Raw genomic sequence first — 16,922 nt, 5'->3', positions numbered from 1 at the left:
AGTACAGTGACAAAATGTTTCCTCCCCGAAGCCAATCTCGCCACGGACAGCGAGGAAATGTAAGAATTTAGTGAGAAAAGCAGGAAAATGGTGCTGTTGTGCTCTGCATCTGTCGCATGGAGGAGGGATACGTCCCAGTAGGGATGTAAAAATCTCTAAATCCCCTAGGAAAGGGCTGATGGCGGTTTTGGGGTCGTTTTTGTACGTCTGGAAGTTTTGAATAATTTCTCCCTGAATTCAGCTTCCTGGAGCGAATTTCTAACACTTGTCAGATGGCCCCGAATCCACTACCGGCCCCCAGACCGCTCAGGCCGCTCCTGCGGGCCCTCGCGGCCATTGCCCCGCCCTCTCCTACTGCGCAACCGCAGCCACACCCCCACCCAACAGTACGCCCCCTGCCCGCGCTCCTTATATATCAGGAGAGTGTGACCACGCCCACCTCATTACAGACCGTGCAAACCACGTCCGTTTTACCCTCCCGCGCAGGCGCAGCCCCGCCTCTTTCCCCGGCGCTGGCCCGGCACCGCCCCTCGATCGTCAGTCGGGGCGGCGGAGCCGTGTGGAGTGGACGCTGCGCGTTCGGGGACTCTCTGTGGGCACCGGCGCCACGACCGGCACCGCCGCCGGCCCCGCGGCCGCTCCCGGCCCCGCGGCCGCCATGGAGGCGCCGCCCGCGCCCCCCTCCGCGCCGCCCGCCCCCTGCAGCGCCGCGCGGAGCCTGCAGGACGAACTGACGTGCCCGGTGTGCCTGGAGTACTTCAACGACCCGGTGCTGGTGGCCGAGTGCGGGCACAACTTCTGCCGCGCCTGCGTGACCCAGTGCTGGGAGGACTCGGCGCGGCGTCTGTGCTGCCCGCAGTGCCGCGAGCCGGTGCCGCAGCGCCTCTTCCGCCCCAACCGCTCCCTCGGCAACATCGTGCACATCGTCCGCCAGCTGGGGCTGCCGCCGGGCCCCGCTGAGCCGCCGCCGGGGCCGCCCGCGCCCGCGCCGCCGCTGCCCGCCGCCCCGGCCGGGCCGCCGGGCCCGCCGCGCTGTCCGCGGCACGGGGAGCCGCTGCGGCTGTACTGCGTGCAGGACCGGCGGGCCGTGTGTGTGGTGTGTCACCTGTCCCGAGAGCACCGAGCCCACACGGTGCTGCCCGCCGAGGAGGCGGCCCACGCCGCAGAGGTCAGTGCCGGGATCCCTCCTTACAACGGGGGGAGGAATCCCATGCTGGAGGGATGCGAGGCTTCGGAACCCTTTTCCCGGAGGGGAAAAGCACTGCGACCCCCCTCGGGGTGTTGGGGGGCAGTGAGAGCCCCTCCCGGGTCTTTTTTGGGGTGCTGGACACCCCTGAGAAATGGGGGATGCAGTAAACGGGGAAACACTCCAAGGAGATCTCGCGGAGTTGGGGTGCCCCATGAAATCCCTCCTCCTCCTTTGGGACTCCCCAGTTCAACGGGGAATAGAGAAATGAGCCCCCAGTCCCCCATGCTGTGTGGGGACCCCCAAATGTGTGGATCCAGCGGGAGATTCCCCTCCCCAGCTGGGCGCTGCTTCCAGAATTTAGGGGCGCAGAAGGACCCGAATCCCCCCAAAACACGGACAGGGCAGGGAGGAGATGGGGAGCACCCCAAGGAGATCTCACGGGGTTGGGGTGCCCCAGGGACTGCTCCTCATCAGGGACTCCCTCCTCCTCCTTTGGGACCCCCCAGTTCCAATGGGAGCACAGAAATGAGCCCCCAATTCCCCCATTTTTGGGGTGCATTAAAGGCCCCTCCAGACTGTGTGGATCGCACGGGGGATCCCCTGCCCAGCTGGGCGCTGCTTCCAGAATTTGGGGGATGCCGAAGCATCGGAATCACCCCAAAACACAGACGCCTCCGGGATGTGGGGTGCGAGGTCCATCTGGGATAAACTAGGAAAGTACTGGGAAAAGGGGGTGTCCCCACCTCAGTGCAAAATCCCGCCAGCCCCCCGAAATCCAGGACCGAACTGGGAACGGGGAGGAGGAGCGCGGCGTTATTTAATCCCTGATCCCGATCCAGGATCAGGCTGGAAGTGGCGCTGGGCTCCCCCAGGAGCCGCCTGTTCCCCCCCCCCCCCCCTTCCATCCCTGTGGAATGACGCAGAGCGAAAACGGCGCCCCCCCGACAGCGCTGGGGCTCCGCTGTGTCGCGATATGGGGCGTGTCGTGATCACAGCGGGGGTTAATTTGGAATTGTAAAACCCCAAGGGCTCGGTGTGGGTGGGCAGCCCTCGGAATTCCAGGAACCAGAGGGATCCAAGATGCCGGACGGAGCCGGTGTCGCTGCGCAGCGGCAGCAGGAGGAGGAGGAGGGAGCAGGGGAGGGGATTGTGGCATCATTAACCACCGCATATTAATTATTTGTGCCGATTAAATCCTTTTAGAGGGGGTTTTGTCCCGGAACTGCCGTGGTTCCTCTTCCGGGGACGCTGGGGCTGTTCCCCCCCCCCCCCCCCCCCCGCCCTAAATCTGGGATTTTGTCCTTTTTTTTTTTTTTCAGGACACAAACGTCCTTGTGTAGATCCAGGTTGTTGCTCCCTTGGGATTTTTTTCCCCCCTCGTTACCCTACTTTTATGAGTGTTTGATAATTGGTTGTCGCTGAGATCCTCCCTTCTTTTTTTGCCCTGATACTTGCTTTAATCTCACAGATAAATTCCAAACCCAGCAACTTCTGGCTCTTAACAGTCCAAATCCTTGTATTTAGGGTTTTAGTTATAAAATAAGTAGATTAATTTGCCCCCAGGGCCAGCTGCTGTTTGCAGGGGCTTCTCTGCCCTCCGTGGAGGTCAAACTTCTTAAATAAGGATGAGCTTAATTAATTAATAATTAATAATTTAATGAGCAGTTCAGAGGTAGCTGTTCTTCCTCTTGAGGGGGAGTCCAACCCAATTTTGGGGCACCTTGAGGAGGGAGAATGTGGGAGGTGATCCTGGGAGGAAGATGGGGGTGGGACCAGGGCATTTGTTTCCTCACAGACAGATAAAATTAATTTACTTTTTTTTTTCAGTTTTTGAGCTGGTTGGGGTGAAGTTTGGTGGTTTTGTTAGGTCAGGGCAGCTGCTGGTTCCATCTCCAAAAAAAACCCCAGATTAGGTGAATTTGACCATTTTAACAGCAGCAGTCTTTCCCTCCCGATGGCCCACGGGGGAAGAATTCCCAAGGGATCTGTTGTTGTGCTTTCAGGAGGTGCCCCAGGAGCACCTGAGCTCCCTGAGGAAAGGACGTGAGGAGGCCAAGGCTGAGCGGGAGAGGCAGAGCGAGGAGCTGCTGGTGAGTGCTGCGGGTTCCAGAGCCCCCTGCCAGGAGGGTTCAGTCTCACCTGGGCATTTCCTGGCTGGGAAAATAAATTTGGGTTCCCAGTGAGGGAACCCAGTGAGGAGCTGCTGGGACCCCCATCCAGGAAGGTTCAGGGAATTTCCTGGCTCTGGAAATAAATTTGGTCCCACCTGGAGGGTTCCTCTTCCCCATGGGAATGAGGGTTCAGTTTCACTGGGGATTTCCTGGCTCTGAAAATTTGGTTTCCCCTTCCCCATGGGAACCCCAGTAAGGAGCTGCTGGGAGCCCCATCCAGGTGGGTTCAGTCTCACCTGGGGTATTTCCTTGCTCTGGAAATTTGGGTTCCCCTTCGCCATGGGAATGAGGGTTCAGTCTCACTGGGGATTTCCTACCTGTGGAAATTTGGGTTCCCCTTGCCCCCAGAGATTCTCTCCCCGAGTTCCATAGCAGATCCCTGTGGGGATCTGCCCTCACAGGGATGTTCCCCCTGGAATTGCAGAAGCAGACGGAGGTGGAAAGGCAGAAGATCGTGGCCGAGTGCAAGGAGCTGCGGGCGTTCCTGGAGGAGAAGGAGCAGCTGCTGCTCTCCAGGCTGGAGGAGCTGGAGAGGGACATCGGGCGCCGCAGGGATGAGAGCGTGGCCCGGCTGGCCGAGGACATTGCACAGCTGGACAAGCTCCTGGCAGAGCAGGGCGGGGACAGTGGCACGGGGAGCACACCTGGCGAGGTGGGACTCTGTTGTGTGTCTCCAAAAATTCCCGCTCACGGACAGAAATCCCGTGTACTGGGCAAAAATACCTATTTATGGGGATGAAAATTTTGTTTAAGGGGACAAAAAAGGGGTGCAAAAAAGGGGAAAAAGGTTCCATTTATGCAGGCAAGAATTTCCATTTATGGGTCAAAATATTTATTTGTTTATTTATTTATTGGGGGAATATCCTAATTAGAGGGACAAAACCTGTTTATGGGGTGACAATTCGATTTATGGGGACAAAAAAGTCCTGTTTATGGGGTGGAAAAAGGTTCCATTTACGTAGGCAAGAATTTCCATTTATGGGTCAGAATTTTTATTTATTGGGGAAATAAATTTATTGGGTAAAAAATTCTGTTAATGGGGTGAGAAATTCCCCTTGTAGATACAAAAATACCTTTATGGGGACAAAAGTGCCTTCATGGGATCCTCCCAGTTTCTGGGGAGGATTCTGAGATATCTTGAGATAGGAGAGATGCTGATCCTAACAAATTCCTTGGGTTTTCTTCCCCTTCCAGGGCGTTGTCCCAGCTGGCAGCAGGTGAGTGAGCTGGGTGAACCTGGAGGCTCTGAGCTGGAGCTGGCTGCAGGAATTCCCAGGGGGAATTCCTTGATTTTTTGGGTCCCTGACTCCTGTGTCTCCTCAGCCTGGAGAGCTGGATGTTCCTCAAGCCTGAACCCGGCTTTTCCGAGCTGGAGAAGAAGCTGAAGAGTTTTTCCCAGAAGAGCGCCGTGCTCAAGGAAGTGCTGCTGGAATTTAAGGGTGAGCCTGATGAGATCCTTCCTGGAAAATAAAGTGCTTTCCCAGCCAGGATCCCACGTGGAAATCCACCAAAATCGGGGCTGAGATGGAGCCGGGCTCTAATTCCCCCCCTGGGCTGGCTGGGAGAGCTCCGGGTTGTTCCCTTATCGCAGGGAAGAGGTGGAAAAGGGATTTCCCTGGGATTTGAGTGTGGGAGTGTGGAGTTGGGATCATTCCCATGGCTTGGGCAGTTCTGGGGATTCAGCTCCTTCCTTCTCTTCCCACAGAAAATCTGCGCTTTGAGCTGGAGAACGACACAGGTGAGTCCATGGGGACTGAGATAACAGCTCTCTTTTCCAGGGGTTTGCATGGAATTGGCTGGGATTTGGGGCTGTGACTTCCCTTTTCCAAGAGATAATGTGGGAATTTGCTGGGATCGGGGCTTTTGGGGGAGTCTAACCTGCCTTTTCCAAGGGTTGAGTTTGGAATTGCTGGGCTTGGCTTCTGTGTAGGCTCTTCAGGATGCTCCAGGTGGCTTCACCTGGGTCCTTCTCCTCTGGTTTGGGGCACAGAAAATTCTATTCTTAGCTAGCCTTCTGACGAAATAATTTCTTCTATTCTTTTACTATAGTTTTAATACATTATAATTTAAATATATAATTAAATTATACAAATCACTATATATTTAATTATATAATAATTAATATTTAAGTAACTAATGTATAATTAATTTATATTTAAATAATTCAACTATATAATTAGGATATAATTTATTTAGAATTTAATTAGAATTAATAATTATAATTTATTAATAATTTATTAATAATTAAATAATTTGTTAACAAATTAATTATAATCTATTTATAATGTAATTAAAATTTAATTATTATTTAACACAATAGTATCATAAAAGAATAAATCATTATTTATTACAATAGTATTATTTAATACAATAGTATGTGAAAACAATAAATCAATCCCCTCAAACACGGAGCCAACACTCTTGTCCCTTCCCTCCTAACCCTCACCCTTGGCCCCCTGCCAACACCACCACAGCTATTAATAGCGTTAACACAATTAATGATATTGCACTATTCACATCACCACCCCCCTCCCGTCCCCCCGCAGGCGAGCTCTCCCTGGACCCCGACACGGCCAACCCCTACCTGGTGCTGTCGGAGGACAAGCGCAGCGTGCGCCTGCGCGGGGCCCCGCAGGAGCTGCCGGCGCACCCCAAGCGCTTCGACTACGCCTTCTGCGTCCTGGCCTCCGAGGGCTTCTCCGCCGGCCGCCACTACTGGGAGGTGGAGGTGGGCGACGGGGAGAGCTGGGTGCTGGGCGCCGCCCGCGAGTCCGTGCGCCGCAAGGAGAAGGTCGACTTCGCCCCCGAGGAGGGCATCTGGGCGGTGGGGCTCAACTGGAAGGGCAAGAATTGGGATCAGTACCAGGCGTTCACCTCTCCCGAGACGCCGCTGTCGCTGTGCGAGCGGCCGCGCAAGATCGGGGTGTACCTGGACTATGAGGGAGGGTGGGTGGCGTTCTACAACGCCGACAACATGGCTCCCATCTTCACCTTCACCGCCGCCTTCTCCGAGAGGATCTTCCCGTTCTTCTGGCTCTTCTACGTGGGCTCCTCGCTGTCCCTCTGCAACTGAGCCCCCGCCCCGCTTGCTGGTGGTGTTCCCCTCCTCTCGCTTCCCCTTGCCATCCTTAGGTTTTCCTTTGCTTCTGAGCTAAACACCCCAAATCCCACCCTTGGCTTTTTTTTTTCCCCTGTTGCAGTTCAAAGTTTTTGAGTCTTCTTACCCTCAGAAATCTTCCTCAGGGGCGTTGGTTGGTGAGGGGGCTACTTTAGCACCCCCTCCCCATTGCTGGTTAAACACCCCCTGCAGAGTTCATTTTGTGTTCTTTCTTTGGAGTTGGAGCCTTCTCTGAGAGGATCTTCAGGTTCTTCTGGCTCTTCTACGTGGGCTCCTGGCTGTCCCTCTGCAACTGAGCCCCTGCCCCACTCGCTGGTGGTGTCCGTCCCCCTCTCTCCCCCTTGCCATCCTTAGGTTTTCCTTTGCTTCCCAAATCTCACCCTTGGCTGTTCAGGGGGGATTTTTTTGTTTTTCCTGTTGCAGTTCAAAGTTTTTGAGTCTTTTTACCCTCAAAAATCTTCCTCAGGCGTGTTGGTTGGTGAGGGGGTGGGCTACTTGAGCACCCCCTCCCCGTTGCTGGTTAAACACCCCCTGTAGAGTTCCTTTTGTGTTTTTTTTCTTTGGAGTTGGAGCCCTGTGGAACAGGGAGAGGCTGATCCCATCTTACTTCGAATAGTAGCCAAAGCTCTGTGTCCCCCCTCACCCCTAAAATGCCGTGTGGAGAGGAGGGGTCTTGTATCCACCCCCCCTTCCCCAATTTGGGCACCGTTGCTTTGCAGGTCATTTTCACCCATCCCATCCTGACTCATCCCATCCTCCCTGGGGAAAGGGCCAAGCCCGTCCTGCTGTCGCTGAGTGACCCCCCCTCTCTCCTCTACTGTCCCCCCCTTCTCGTGTCCCCACCTCCCCATTGCCCCCCATTTCCCTCCTAGCCCCCCCATTTCCCCCCATGTCCCTTTTTGCCTCCTCATGTCTGCCACTGTCCCCCCTCATTCCATCTCCCTTTCTCTCCCCCTAAATTCTGAGACCCTGGAGTGCCAGGATCCCAGCCATGGGATTGGGATGTTTAAGGTCACCCCAAAGCTGGGCTGGGGGGGGGGGCTTGGGGAGGGGGTTCTGTGTTCCAGGTGTGATCTTACCCACTCCCCTCGTGCCCTTCCCCGTGCTGCTGTTCGTGTCCTTTGCCCTGTCACTGTTAGTGGGGAAATAAAAGTTGCTGTGCAAAAAAAAAAACCAACCCTAAAACATGATAACTTGGGGGTTTTTGGTGCTGGGAGAGAGGAGAAGAAGCTGCTCCTGCTTGGGAGGGGATGGAGACAGAGAGATGTCCTTGTCCCCAGCCTGCTGGGGTGGAGCACTGACGGGTTTTGGGGGCACTTGCAATTCACTAAATGGTCCCAACTTGGAACTTCCAAACATCTGTAAGTCCAAATTCTGGTTTAAATCAGAGTTTTTAAAGAAAAGTTTAAAGGAGAAGTTTGAAGCACTGGGAGCTCCCAGTTTTGGGGCACACCCCACTGGGCCTTGCCTCTCATCCCAGTTTGGGGGCACAGACCCACTGGGATCTCCCTCTCATCCCGGTTTGGGTCCCCAATTCCTGGGTTTTTGGTGTCTCCATCCTCTCTCCAACCCATTTGCCTGTGTCCAAATCACCCAAATTTTTCTATCTTTTTTTTTCCATAAAAATCTGGCACCAAATCCCACTTTTACCCAAAATAAGTCTTTATTGAGGATCCACTTGTGGTAATAATGCTGGGCTCGAGGGAAACTGGGATTTGGCAAAAAAAAAAGGGATTTGGCTGAAAACTTGGGATTTCGTCTAGGATTTGGCTGAAAAACTGGGATTTTGCCTGTCCCATGTATTTTTGGCACCTGGAGGGTCCAGCATCATCCCAAATTTTGCTCCAGCCCCCAAACTGGGGGCGGGGGGGGGGGGGGTGAGCCCTCTAGGACTCCCCCTCACCCCTCCCCTGCCCTTGGGGTGGATCCCCCCCAACACCCCCCACCCCAAACTCCAGTGGGGCCCTCCCTGTGTCCCCCCCAGTCCCCAGCACAGCCCCCAGCAGCTCCAGGGCCTGCTGCTGGGTCCCCTCGGGCTGGGGGAGCCCCCCAGGGTGGCTCTTGCTCTTGTGGGCGGTGACGTTGTCCCGTTTCTCAAACCTCTTGCCACAAACGTCGCAGGGGAATTGGTAGAAGGAGTCGGCGTCATGTTTCCTCATGTGCCAGTTCAGGGAGGCTTTCTGGCGGCAGGTGAAGCCGCAGATCTCACACCTGGGGGAGATTGTAGATTTTGGAAGGAATTAAAAACCCCAGGGAGAAGCAGCCTTGCCATCCTCAGGGCTGCAATGTGCCAGGGTTGAAGCTCCAGTGCCCTCCAGGCATGAATGGCTTGGACATGGGTCCTGTTTCAGCTCATTAAGCTGTGCCTAATTAAACGCTACCCTGGAGCTGCTGGGTCTGGACACAGCCAGCTCCAAGGGCAGAAAGCTCAGGGGGAATCTCAGCCTAGCTTTTGGCTGGAGGAGCTGATTTTGGGTTGAAAAGGGTGGCAAGAGACTCTGAGGCTGAACAGAGCTGCAGGAATGGGACTGGGACTTATGGGGGGGGGGGGGGGTTGGAGCACTTACTGGGATTTACTGGAGGGGCAGGGATGGGACTGGGACTTAGCGGCGAGTTGGAAATGGGACTGGGATTTACTGGCAAGTTGGAAATGGTACTGGGACTTACTGGAGGGGCTTCTCCCCGGTGTGGATCCGTCGGTGGATGATCAAATTGCTGCTGGTGCGGAAGGAGCGTGCGCAGAACTCACAGATGTAATCCCGCTTGTCTGGGAGGAAAAGAAAAGGGATTGGGGGCTGATCCAGCCTGGAAAAACCATCAGGATGTGCTCTGGGAGCTGGGAGAATTCCCAGCGTGGGAATGGAGAGGATAAGGGAGAGATTCTGGGAGCAAAGGGCAGCAGTGAAAGCTCCCGGGGGTGGGAGTTTGGGAATGGGTGGGGAAGGTGGGAATCTGATGGGAGCAAGTGGAATCCACACAAAGTGTGGAAATGTGACCTATAAGGCAGGTGTGATTCCTGAGAGGAGCCACCATCCATAGAAGGGAGTTGTAACTCCTAGAGGAGGATGTGTAATCCTGGATTTCACCAGAGAGGTGCAATTTCCCCCTGGAAATGCCCCTCTCACCACTGTGCAGCTTCTCGTGTTCCTTCAGGTGTTTCTTGAAGTTGAAGGATTTCCCACAGGTGGGCTCAGAGCAGGTGAAGGTTTTCTGGTGCACGTGCTGGTACTTCTGGTGGTGCTGCCAGGGGGAAAAAAACCAATTCCAGCTCCCAATTGCAGCTCCAGGAGACCCCACCCAGGCTCCCCAGGATTCCCAGGTGCTCCTCACGTTCAGGTACTGGCGGTTGGAGAAGATTTTACCACAGCCTTCAAAGTCACACAGGAGGATCTCGCGCTTTGCCGCCTTCCTGACAGGGAAAACACAGGAAAAAATCCTTATCAGGAAGGAGGAGAAGGGTTGGAAAAGCTTTGGAATGTGGATCTGTCCCCAGCTCCCTCCTCCTCCTCACCCACCTTCCCTTTTCCCCACCAGTGAAATCATTTAAAATGAAGCAAAAAAAAAAACACCCTTTCAGTGGTTTCTCCTGCCCATCCTGCTCTTCGTGGGAGCTTCCCTGGCCCCTTCCCTCCTCTTCCTCAGGTACCTGATCCTCTTGGGGCCGATCTGAGCCACGTCCTTGTCACTCGCCCGTGGCTGCCTGCAAGAGGAAAAAGCCATTTTCAGCCAAGCCCTGGTGTCCCCTCACTGTCCCCAGAGCCAAGATTCCCCAGGAAATCCCACATTAAATCACCCTCAGGACCTGCATTTTTCCCATTTCCACCCCGTGGACCAGCAGGACACGCTGGAACAAACACATTTCAGGCGTTTGAAATAAGAATAAATTCTTTATTCCTTGTTACAAAACCCTTTTCACATGGTTTGGACGTGTCCCAGGACACTGAAATTGGCTCCCAGCCTGGCTGGATCTATAATTCATCCATAGATCCCTGGAAACAGCAGCTATTCCTGGCTGTCACCCTGGAATTGAGGAAAGATCCATTAAAAAGTGGATTAAAGTGGGGTTTGGGGAGGGGAAATAATGGGATGGTGAGAGATGCCCATGCTCAAGCATGGGTATTTGTCCCAAATCTCTTGAAAACAGTTTTTTTATCAGCTCAGGGTGACTGTACCTGGGGAAGGGAGAAGAGGAGAACCCCTTTGACATCAGTGAGGTCCAGCTTTGCTCATAAACCAGGATTTTATCTCCCATTTTCAACTTGCTGTGACAAAAGAAGGGGGGGAAAATGAACCAAAATATTAAAAATATGATCTGTGTCACCAAGCTCAACCCAAAAAAGGCTTGACTTGAAGCTTAGGCGTGGCTTTGGGAGAGGGCAGAGAGCTGCAAGCCCCTCAGAAAAGCCACCAGCCTGCAGATAAAACTTTGGACACATTTGGAGACCATGGGATTTGGGATGGAAATCAGGCAGAACCCAAAGAACACCAGGAAAAATATCACATTTAATTCACTTTTGGCCCCACAAAGAATGGCCCAGATAGAACACAAGACTTTCCTACCCTCACACGGGATTTGGGAGCCTGGGATCTGCAATGCCAGGGAGAGGGGGAGAGCAAATTCCAGCGTTACCTTCACTGGGATTGGGTCTCCAGGAAGGGTGGTCCCTCTTCCAGCCACATCTGGGGTGGTTCTGGAGCTGCTGGGAGAGAGGAGGGCATTCAGCGTCCCAAAAAAAAGGCAAGATCCAAAGGGATCAATCAAAGCTGTGAGGGACAACACTCACCTGGGGAAACGCTTGGGATGGGGCAGACAGAAGAGTTGTGGCTGATTCCAGGAAAAAAAGGGGGGATTTTGCCCCTTTTTGTGTCAAAATCCATCCAGCTGAGGTGTGTTGGATCCGAGGCTGTGCACAGACCAAGCCCCAACCAAACTTCCCTTGTGCAAAGCCCCAGTGAAGCCCTGAGGGCTGCTTTAAGCTTTTTTTAGCACAAAACATTGAATTTTGTGTGCCTGGAAAGGAGAGCTGGCAACACGGGGCACAGAGCTGCTGGAGAAACCTTGGATCCGTCAGTGGAGGAGGTTGTGGTGGGATTGATGGATTTTGGGGTGTTCCAAAAAATCTCCAGTCTTTTGGAGGCTTCAGTGCCCACCACAGGTCTGATTCAGGGGGTCTTCATCCCCCTCCATGGCAGCTTTGACTGCCTCTCCTTGTTCCCTGAGCACCCACAAGGGACAGGGTGGGTGACACCAGGCTCACGAAGCCCCTGCAGTGATGTTTGTGAGCCAAACCCCCATTTGCACCCAAAAAACCCAAGAAACATCTCTGCCCTGCAGTCAGTAGAGTCATGGGGAGGGTTGGAACCCCCCCCCTTGGGGACACAGAGCTCTTGTCCCGTGGCCAGCAGCACTGGACACTCCCAAGATTGGCATGGAAATATTTTATGAAAAATCTTTTTGCTAAGAACTTCTCTCCTGAGAAGCAGAAAAGCCTCAGAAAGGAAATGTAAGCAATAATTATCTGCTGCTGTGGAATGCAACAAGTGCATCTTTGATTAGTTTCATGTAGCTGTTTTTAATTAATGGCCAATCACAGTCCAGCTGTCTCAGACTCTCTGGTCAGCCACAAGATTTTATTATCACTCCTTTCTATTCCTTGCTAACCTAATAAAATCCTTCCTTTCTATTCTTTCAGTATAGTTTTAACATATCATTTTCTTTTAATATCATATATATCATAAAAAAAATCATCCTTCTGAAACATGGAGCCAAGATTCTCCATGTTTCTATTCTTTTAGTAGTTTTAACATATCATTTTCTTTTAATATCATATATATAATAAAATAATAGATCAGCCTTCTGAAACATGGAGTCAAGATTCTCCATGTTTCTATTCCAGTATAGTTTTAACATATTTTCTTTTAATATCATATATAATATTGTATATATATATCATAAAATTATAGATCAGCCTTCTGAAACATGGAGTCAAGATTCTCCAGGTTTCTATTCTTTTAGTAGTTTTAACATATCATTTTCTTTTAATATCATATATATCATAAAATAATAAAACAACCACACAAGATGATGCCTCTGACCCCCTCCCCTCATCCCTTCACCTCTGTGGCTGCTGTGACTCACCTGACCCGTGCACTTTTCTCCTCCAAGGGTCCAGGGCTGGGCAGGGGCTGCTCCTCCTTGATGGGCTTCCTGCGAGCCCTGGGCTGGCCCTGGCGTCGCTGTGGCTCTGAGTCGCTGTCAGGGGCACAGAGAGGGGTGGGTGAGGGGGTTTGGGGGCTTGAGGGGGCGAGAGATGGGTTGGATGGGGTAGGGAACGAGTTAGTTGGACGCGGTTAGACGTGGGCTGGTCACGGACTGGACTTGGTTAGACACGGCAGAACATGGGTTAGACACGGCAGAACAACGGTTGGACGCAGCTGGACGTGGCAAAGACCCTCCCCCAGGTGAGACACGATGAAAATGCCTCTCCAAAATTCCGTGCCCTTTGACCCCAGAAATCCCTGATTTTAACCCCACATGGACACTATTCCCAGCTCCTCCTGGCTTCTCCCACCTGTCCAGGGATGGGTGATAGTTCTCATCACGCAGGTCATCCGTGTAGGCCAGGTCATCACCCTTGGCAAAGTCTTCATCCTCCTCTTCTTCCTCTCGGGCCTCAGTTCCCGGCTCTGCATCGTCCCCTGGGATGGAGCTGCTGGACAATGACCTGGACAAGCACAGACCAAGGATGGGGACACAGGGATGGGTCAGACAGGGACAAATCACCAGGGGATGGATGATTGTGGGTGCCACCACTTACCTCTCGCCAGCTGCTGCCACAGGCCCTGGTTCCAGTGACACCTGAGGGGCTGGAAGGGGACAGGAGGGCGGTGAGGAAGGGCTGGGAGAGGTGGAGAGTCAGGAAGGATGGAGGTGTTGGAGAGACCTGGGATTGGGGCAGATCCTGCTGGGATGGTGGTGGAACTGGAACCACACTAGGGAGAACCCAGGGTGGAACTGGAACTACCCTAGGGAGAACCTAGGGTGCAACTGGAACTAGAACTGAGCACGGGGCTGAAGGTGGGGGCAATCAAGGGGAGCTGAGGGTAGAAAGCCAACCTGGAGGAGCTCACCTGTGCCACCATCATCACCATCTCCCATCTCCTGGCCCCGATCCCCATCACCACACGGTGACCTGGCTGTTCCCTCCTCTCCAGCCTCCTTGGAGCCCAGCGTGGCCCTGCGGAGCGAACGCCGGCGCCCAGCGCCTGGGGAGGGGGCGCACCCCTGGGCCGGGTCACAGGAGGGGCTCTTGGGGACCACGGAGCCACCCCAGGAGAAGCGGTGGCCGGCCACACACTCCCAGACCAGCGGGGCTGCCGTGCTGCCAGCTGCTGGCAGCTGGATGTCGGGCACAAAGCCACACTCCTGGCCGTGGCCGTGGGACAGCACCACCAGGCGCTGCAGGGCAGCCGGCTGGAGCTGCTCTGGCTCTCCTGGGAAAACAAAGAAATCTGTGAAAAACAGCCCCAAAATGGTTTTTTTTTTGGGGGGGGGGGGGGGGGGCGTGGTGGTGGGACACCTGCAAGGCCCTGTCCACCTTCCTCAGGCTCTTGTGGTTGTCCTTGTTAAGGGGAATTGTGAAACAGCTTCCCAACAAAGAGTTTGGGAGGCCAAAAACTGGGGAGGCCCAAAATAGGGAACACAGGATTTGCCTGGTGCTTGGCAGGGTGAGCAAACCCAAAAGCAGCTCCAGGTGCTCCTCCAGCACCCAACCCAAGAAGAATCCTCCATCTGGATCCAAACCACTGGATGCCAACACGGAACAGGGAAGGGAAGCTCACCTGTGCTCCAGGTGCAGCCGTGCGAGCTGTACCTGCACGGGAAGACAGAGGTGAGCAGGCAGAAAACTCGGATTTTTTTTCCCATCAGAGGCAGGTTTTTGGGGGTTTTTGTGGGTTTTGAGCCCCCGCTGCTGACCTGTCGAGGAGGAACTGGGCCAGCTGTGAGTGCAGGGCGAAGCCGAGCTGATCCTTGAGGCGGCACCAGCGCTCCAGGTGCCCTCCGATGCGGATGCGGCACTTGGAGCGCCGCGCGTCCAGCTCCCGGCGCTTCTGCCGCCGCACGGACTCCGGGGCCGGGATGCGACCCCCAGGCTGGGGGCACACGGGGCCTTCAGAGGGGGCACATGGAGCCTCGAGGGGTCGGGTGGGGAGTTTGGGGTGGCTCCACAGGGGAATCTGGGGGATGACGCGTGGGAAGGGGACATGGGGGGACACGGGGATGTGCTGGGGGGGGTGACAGGGGACACGGGCACAGACAGGTGGGCAGTCATGGGGGACACGGGGATGTGCTAGGGGGGTGACAGGGGACACGGTGGGGACAGACAAAGGAGTGGCGTGGCATCATGGCGGGATATTGGGTGAAGAATTGGGGTCCCCTGGCTCCACAGGGCGGTTATGGGGGGACACAGGAGGTGGCCTGGGGACATGGGAGGCGGAGGGGTTCACAAGAAGGGGGGGGCGGGCACTGCCCCTAAGCCACACCTCCTGAGGCCTCGCCCCTCTTCTTGGCCCCGCCCACACAACGGCCCTTAGGGTCTCGCCCACACCCCCATTAGCCACGCCCAATTCAAAACACGCCCCTTTAAGACCCGCCCCCTCCCGCCGTTTGCCCCGGTTCCCCCCCCTCCTCCCCCGTCCACCCCCGCCCGTTCCCGCCGCCGGGCCTTAAGGCGGAAGGGGCCACAGGAGTCGGAGACGGGCGGAATGCCCGCCGCTCCATCGCGCTCCCGCCGCCCTCTCCCCGCCATCCGCGAACCTCCTGCGCCGCTCCGGGTTCCATCGCGCGCCGAGAGGGCCCCACCCCGGGCCGTGCCCCCTTTAAGAGCCGCCGGGCCCGCCCCGCTCACGCTGCTCATGGACGGCAGAGAAGATGGCGGAGGCCCCGCCGCGCTGCGCGTGCGCGGGAGCCGCGGGGGCCGCTGGGAGATGTAGTCCGGCCGCTGGGCATGGTGGGAAACTCCCGCATGCGGATGGGGATGGACACGGGGGGTCACAGGGATGTGGCGGTATTCGCAGGGGTGTCCCAGGTCGAGGGAAGAGATAAGAATCTTTCAGAAGATTTCAGAAGGCTGATTTATTATATTATAAATAAATGATATACTAAATATATAGAAATATATTTAATTATTTGTACTTTATATATACTTATATATATTATATATATAAGTATATAATATATACTAAATATGTATAATACTAAACAAATATACTGTATAATATAGACTAAATATATACAATATATATTTAATCATATATATATAATTATATATTATATATTAATTAATATAATGCATATAAATGCATAGAATGATTTATTGTATTAAAAGAAAATTACGTATTAAAACTATACTAAAAGAATAGAAGAAAGGATTTCATCAGAAGGCTAGCAAGGAAAGGGATGGAATGATAATAAAAAACTCACTCCTCCCTTCACCCTCCCCATCCCGGGTCTGCCCCATCCCAAACTTCCCCCACCGGTGACTCCCTGCAGCAGCATGTGGGAGCCCAAACAGGATCTTTGGGAGACACACAGACATTGCAGGATGAGGAGCAAGGACTGGGGGGGAGGCTTGACAGGTGGAGAGCCGACACTGAGGGTTAGGGGTGCAAAGGACACAGGGTACCAGGTAGGGTTAGGGTACAGGGTCAGCCCTCATGGTGGAACAGCCCCAGAACCCTCTCATAAGGTGCAGGCAGTTACCCCAATTAATAGGTAGAGATGATGTTTGGAGGCCACAGTGTTACAGGTAGGGGTTGAACAGTTTTAGGGGGTTATTTAGGTGATTTTTCAGGGATTTTAAAGGATATTTTAGGGGGTTTTTTTTCTGCAGGAGTTTTTTAGGAATTCTGTGGAAATGTTAAGGATACCATTCAGGCTTTTTCAGAGCTTTTAAAATAAGTTTTTAGGGTGTTTTAATGGCTGTCTTACTATTAATTAGAATTGTTAGGGGTGTTTTTGAGTATTCTTGGGGCTTTTTTAGGACTACTTCAAAGTTTTAGGGCTTTTTGAGGAGTATGGATGGTCTATGGAGAACTTTTTAAGGACTAGGGTATTTCTAGAGTTTTTGAGGGAAATTTTAGGCTTTTTTAGGGTCTTATCAGGGAATTTAAAACATTTTAGGGGCATTCTCAGAGCTCTTTTAGGACTATTTAGAGATTTTTTTAAAAAGCTTTTTAGGAATGTTTTAGGGGCTTTTTAAAAGTAGGGTATTTTTAGTGTATTCTGAGGCTCTTTTTAAATTTTTGTGGGGTATTTAGGACACTTGGAAAACTAGGGCTTTTTAAGGGAATTGATGGGTTTTTTAGGGTCCTTTCAAGGCATGACAGAGGCTGAGAGGCACTGTGGGGGCTTGAGGGTGACAGAGGCTGGGACCTGAGGGAG

General features: G+C 53.5%; 2 protein-coding genes across 2 annotated transcripts; one reads left to right on the top strand and one right to left on the bottom strand.

Annotated features, from left to right (window-relative positions):
• The first annotated feature begins 658 nt into the window (after window positions 1–658).
• LOC128950011 (E3 ubiquitin-protein ligase TRIM7-like) lies at window positions 659–7,219 on the top strand. Its single transcript, XM_054294904.1, has 7 exons — window positions 659–1,168; window positions 3,193–3,279; window positions 3,785–4,012; window positions 4,555–4,577; window positions 4,684–4,799; window positions 5,066–5,098; window positions 5,907–7,219. The coding sequence occupies exons 1-7, from the start codon at window positions 659–661 to the stop codon at window positions 6,431–6,433; spliced, it is 1,524 nt and encodes a 507-aa protein (XP_054150879.1). The 3' UTR covers window positions 6,434–7,219.
• Window positions 7,220–8,021: 802 nt separating this feature from the next.
• LOC128950000 (zinc finger protein 692-like) lies at window positions 8,022–15,529 on the bottom strand. The gene is made up of 12 exons (XM_054294892.1): window positions 15,297–15,529; window positions 14,457–14,632; window positions 14,321–14,352; window positions 13,610–13,972; window positions 13,297–13,345; window positions 13,051–13,203; window positions 12,618–12,731; window positions 10,125–10,178; window positions 9,809–9,887; window positions 9,604–9,718; window positions 9,146–9,245; window positions 8,022–8,689 (listed from the first exon to the last, which is right to left on the bottom strand). Exons 1-12 carry the CDS (start codon window positions 15,318–15,320, stop codon window positions 8,365–8,367), a joined length of 1,584 nt encoding a protein of 527 aa, XP_054150867.1. The 5' UTR covers window positions 15,321–15,529; the 3' UTR covers window positions 8,022–8,364.
• Between the last annotated feature and the right edge of the window lie 1,393 nt (window positions 15,530–16,922).

The sequence above is a fragment of the Melozone crissalis genome, unplaced genomic scaffold, assembly GCF_028551555.1.
Source record: "Melozone crissalis strain CALT ecotype California unplaced genomic scaffold, PUWL_Pcris_2 ptg000367l_1, whole genome shotgun sequence".
Classification (NCBI taxonomy): domain Eukaryota; kingdom Metazoa; phylum Chordata; class Aves; order Passeriformes; family Passerellidae; genus Melozone; species Melozone crissalis.
Note: the sequence above shows the minus strand (reverse complement) of the source record. Positions and strands in the feature narration are given on the sequence as shown.

Bases quoted from the DNA above. Each gene is read 5' to 3' on its own strand.
- LOC128950000 (XM_054294892.1), bottom strand. From the start codon at position 15,320: ATGGAACCCGGAGCGGCGCAGGAG. The intron at 9,719-9,808 runs GTGAGGAGCACC...TCCCCCTGGCAG, and splicing joins CCAACCGCCAGTACCTGAAC to CACCACCAGAAGTACCAGCA. The intron at 9,246-9,603 runs GTGAGAGGGGCA...TTTTCCTCCCAG, and splicing joins ACACGAGAAGCTGCACAGTG to ACAAGCGGGATTACATCTGT.
- LOC128950011 (XM_054294904.1), top strand. From the start codon at position 659: ATGGAGGCGCCGCCCGCGCCCCCCTCCGCGCCGCCCGCCCCCTGCAGC. The intron at 1,169-3,192 runs GTCAGTGCCGGG...TTGTGCTTTCAG, and splicing joins AGGCGGCCCACGCCGCAGAG to GAGGTGCCCCAGGAGCACCT. The intron at 4,013-4,554 runs GTGGGACTCTGT...TTCCCCTTCCAG, and splicing joins CGGGGAGCACACCTGGCGAG to GGCGTTGTCCCAGCTGGCAG.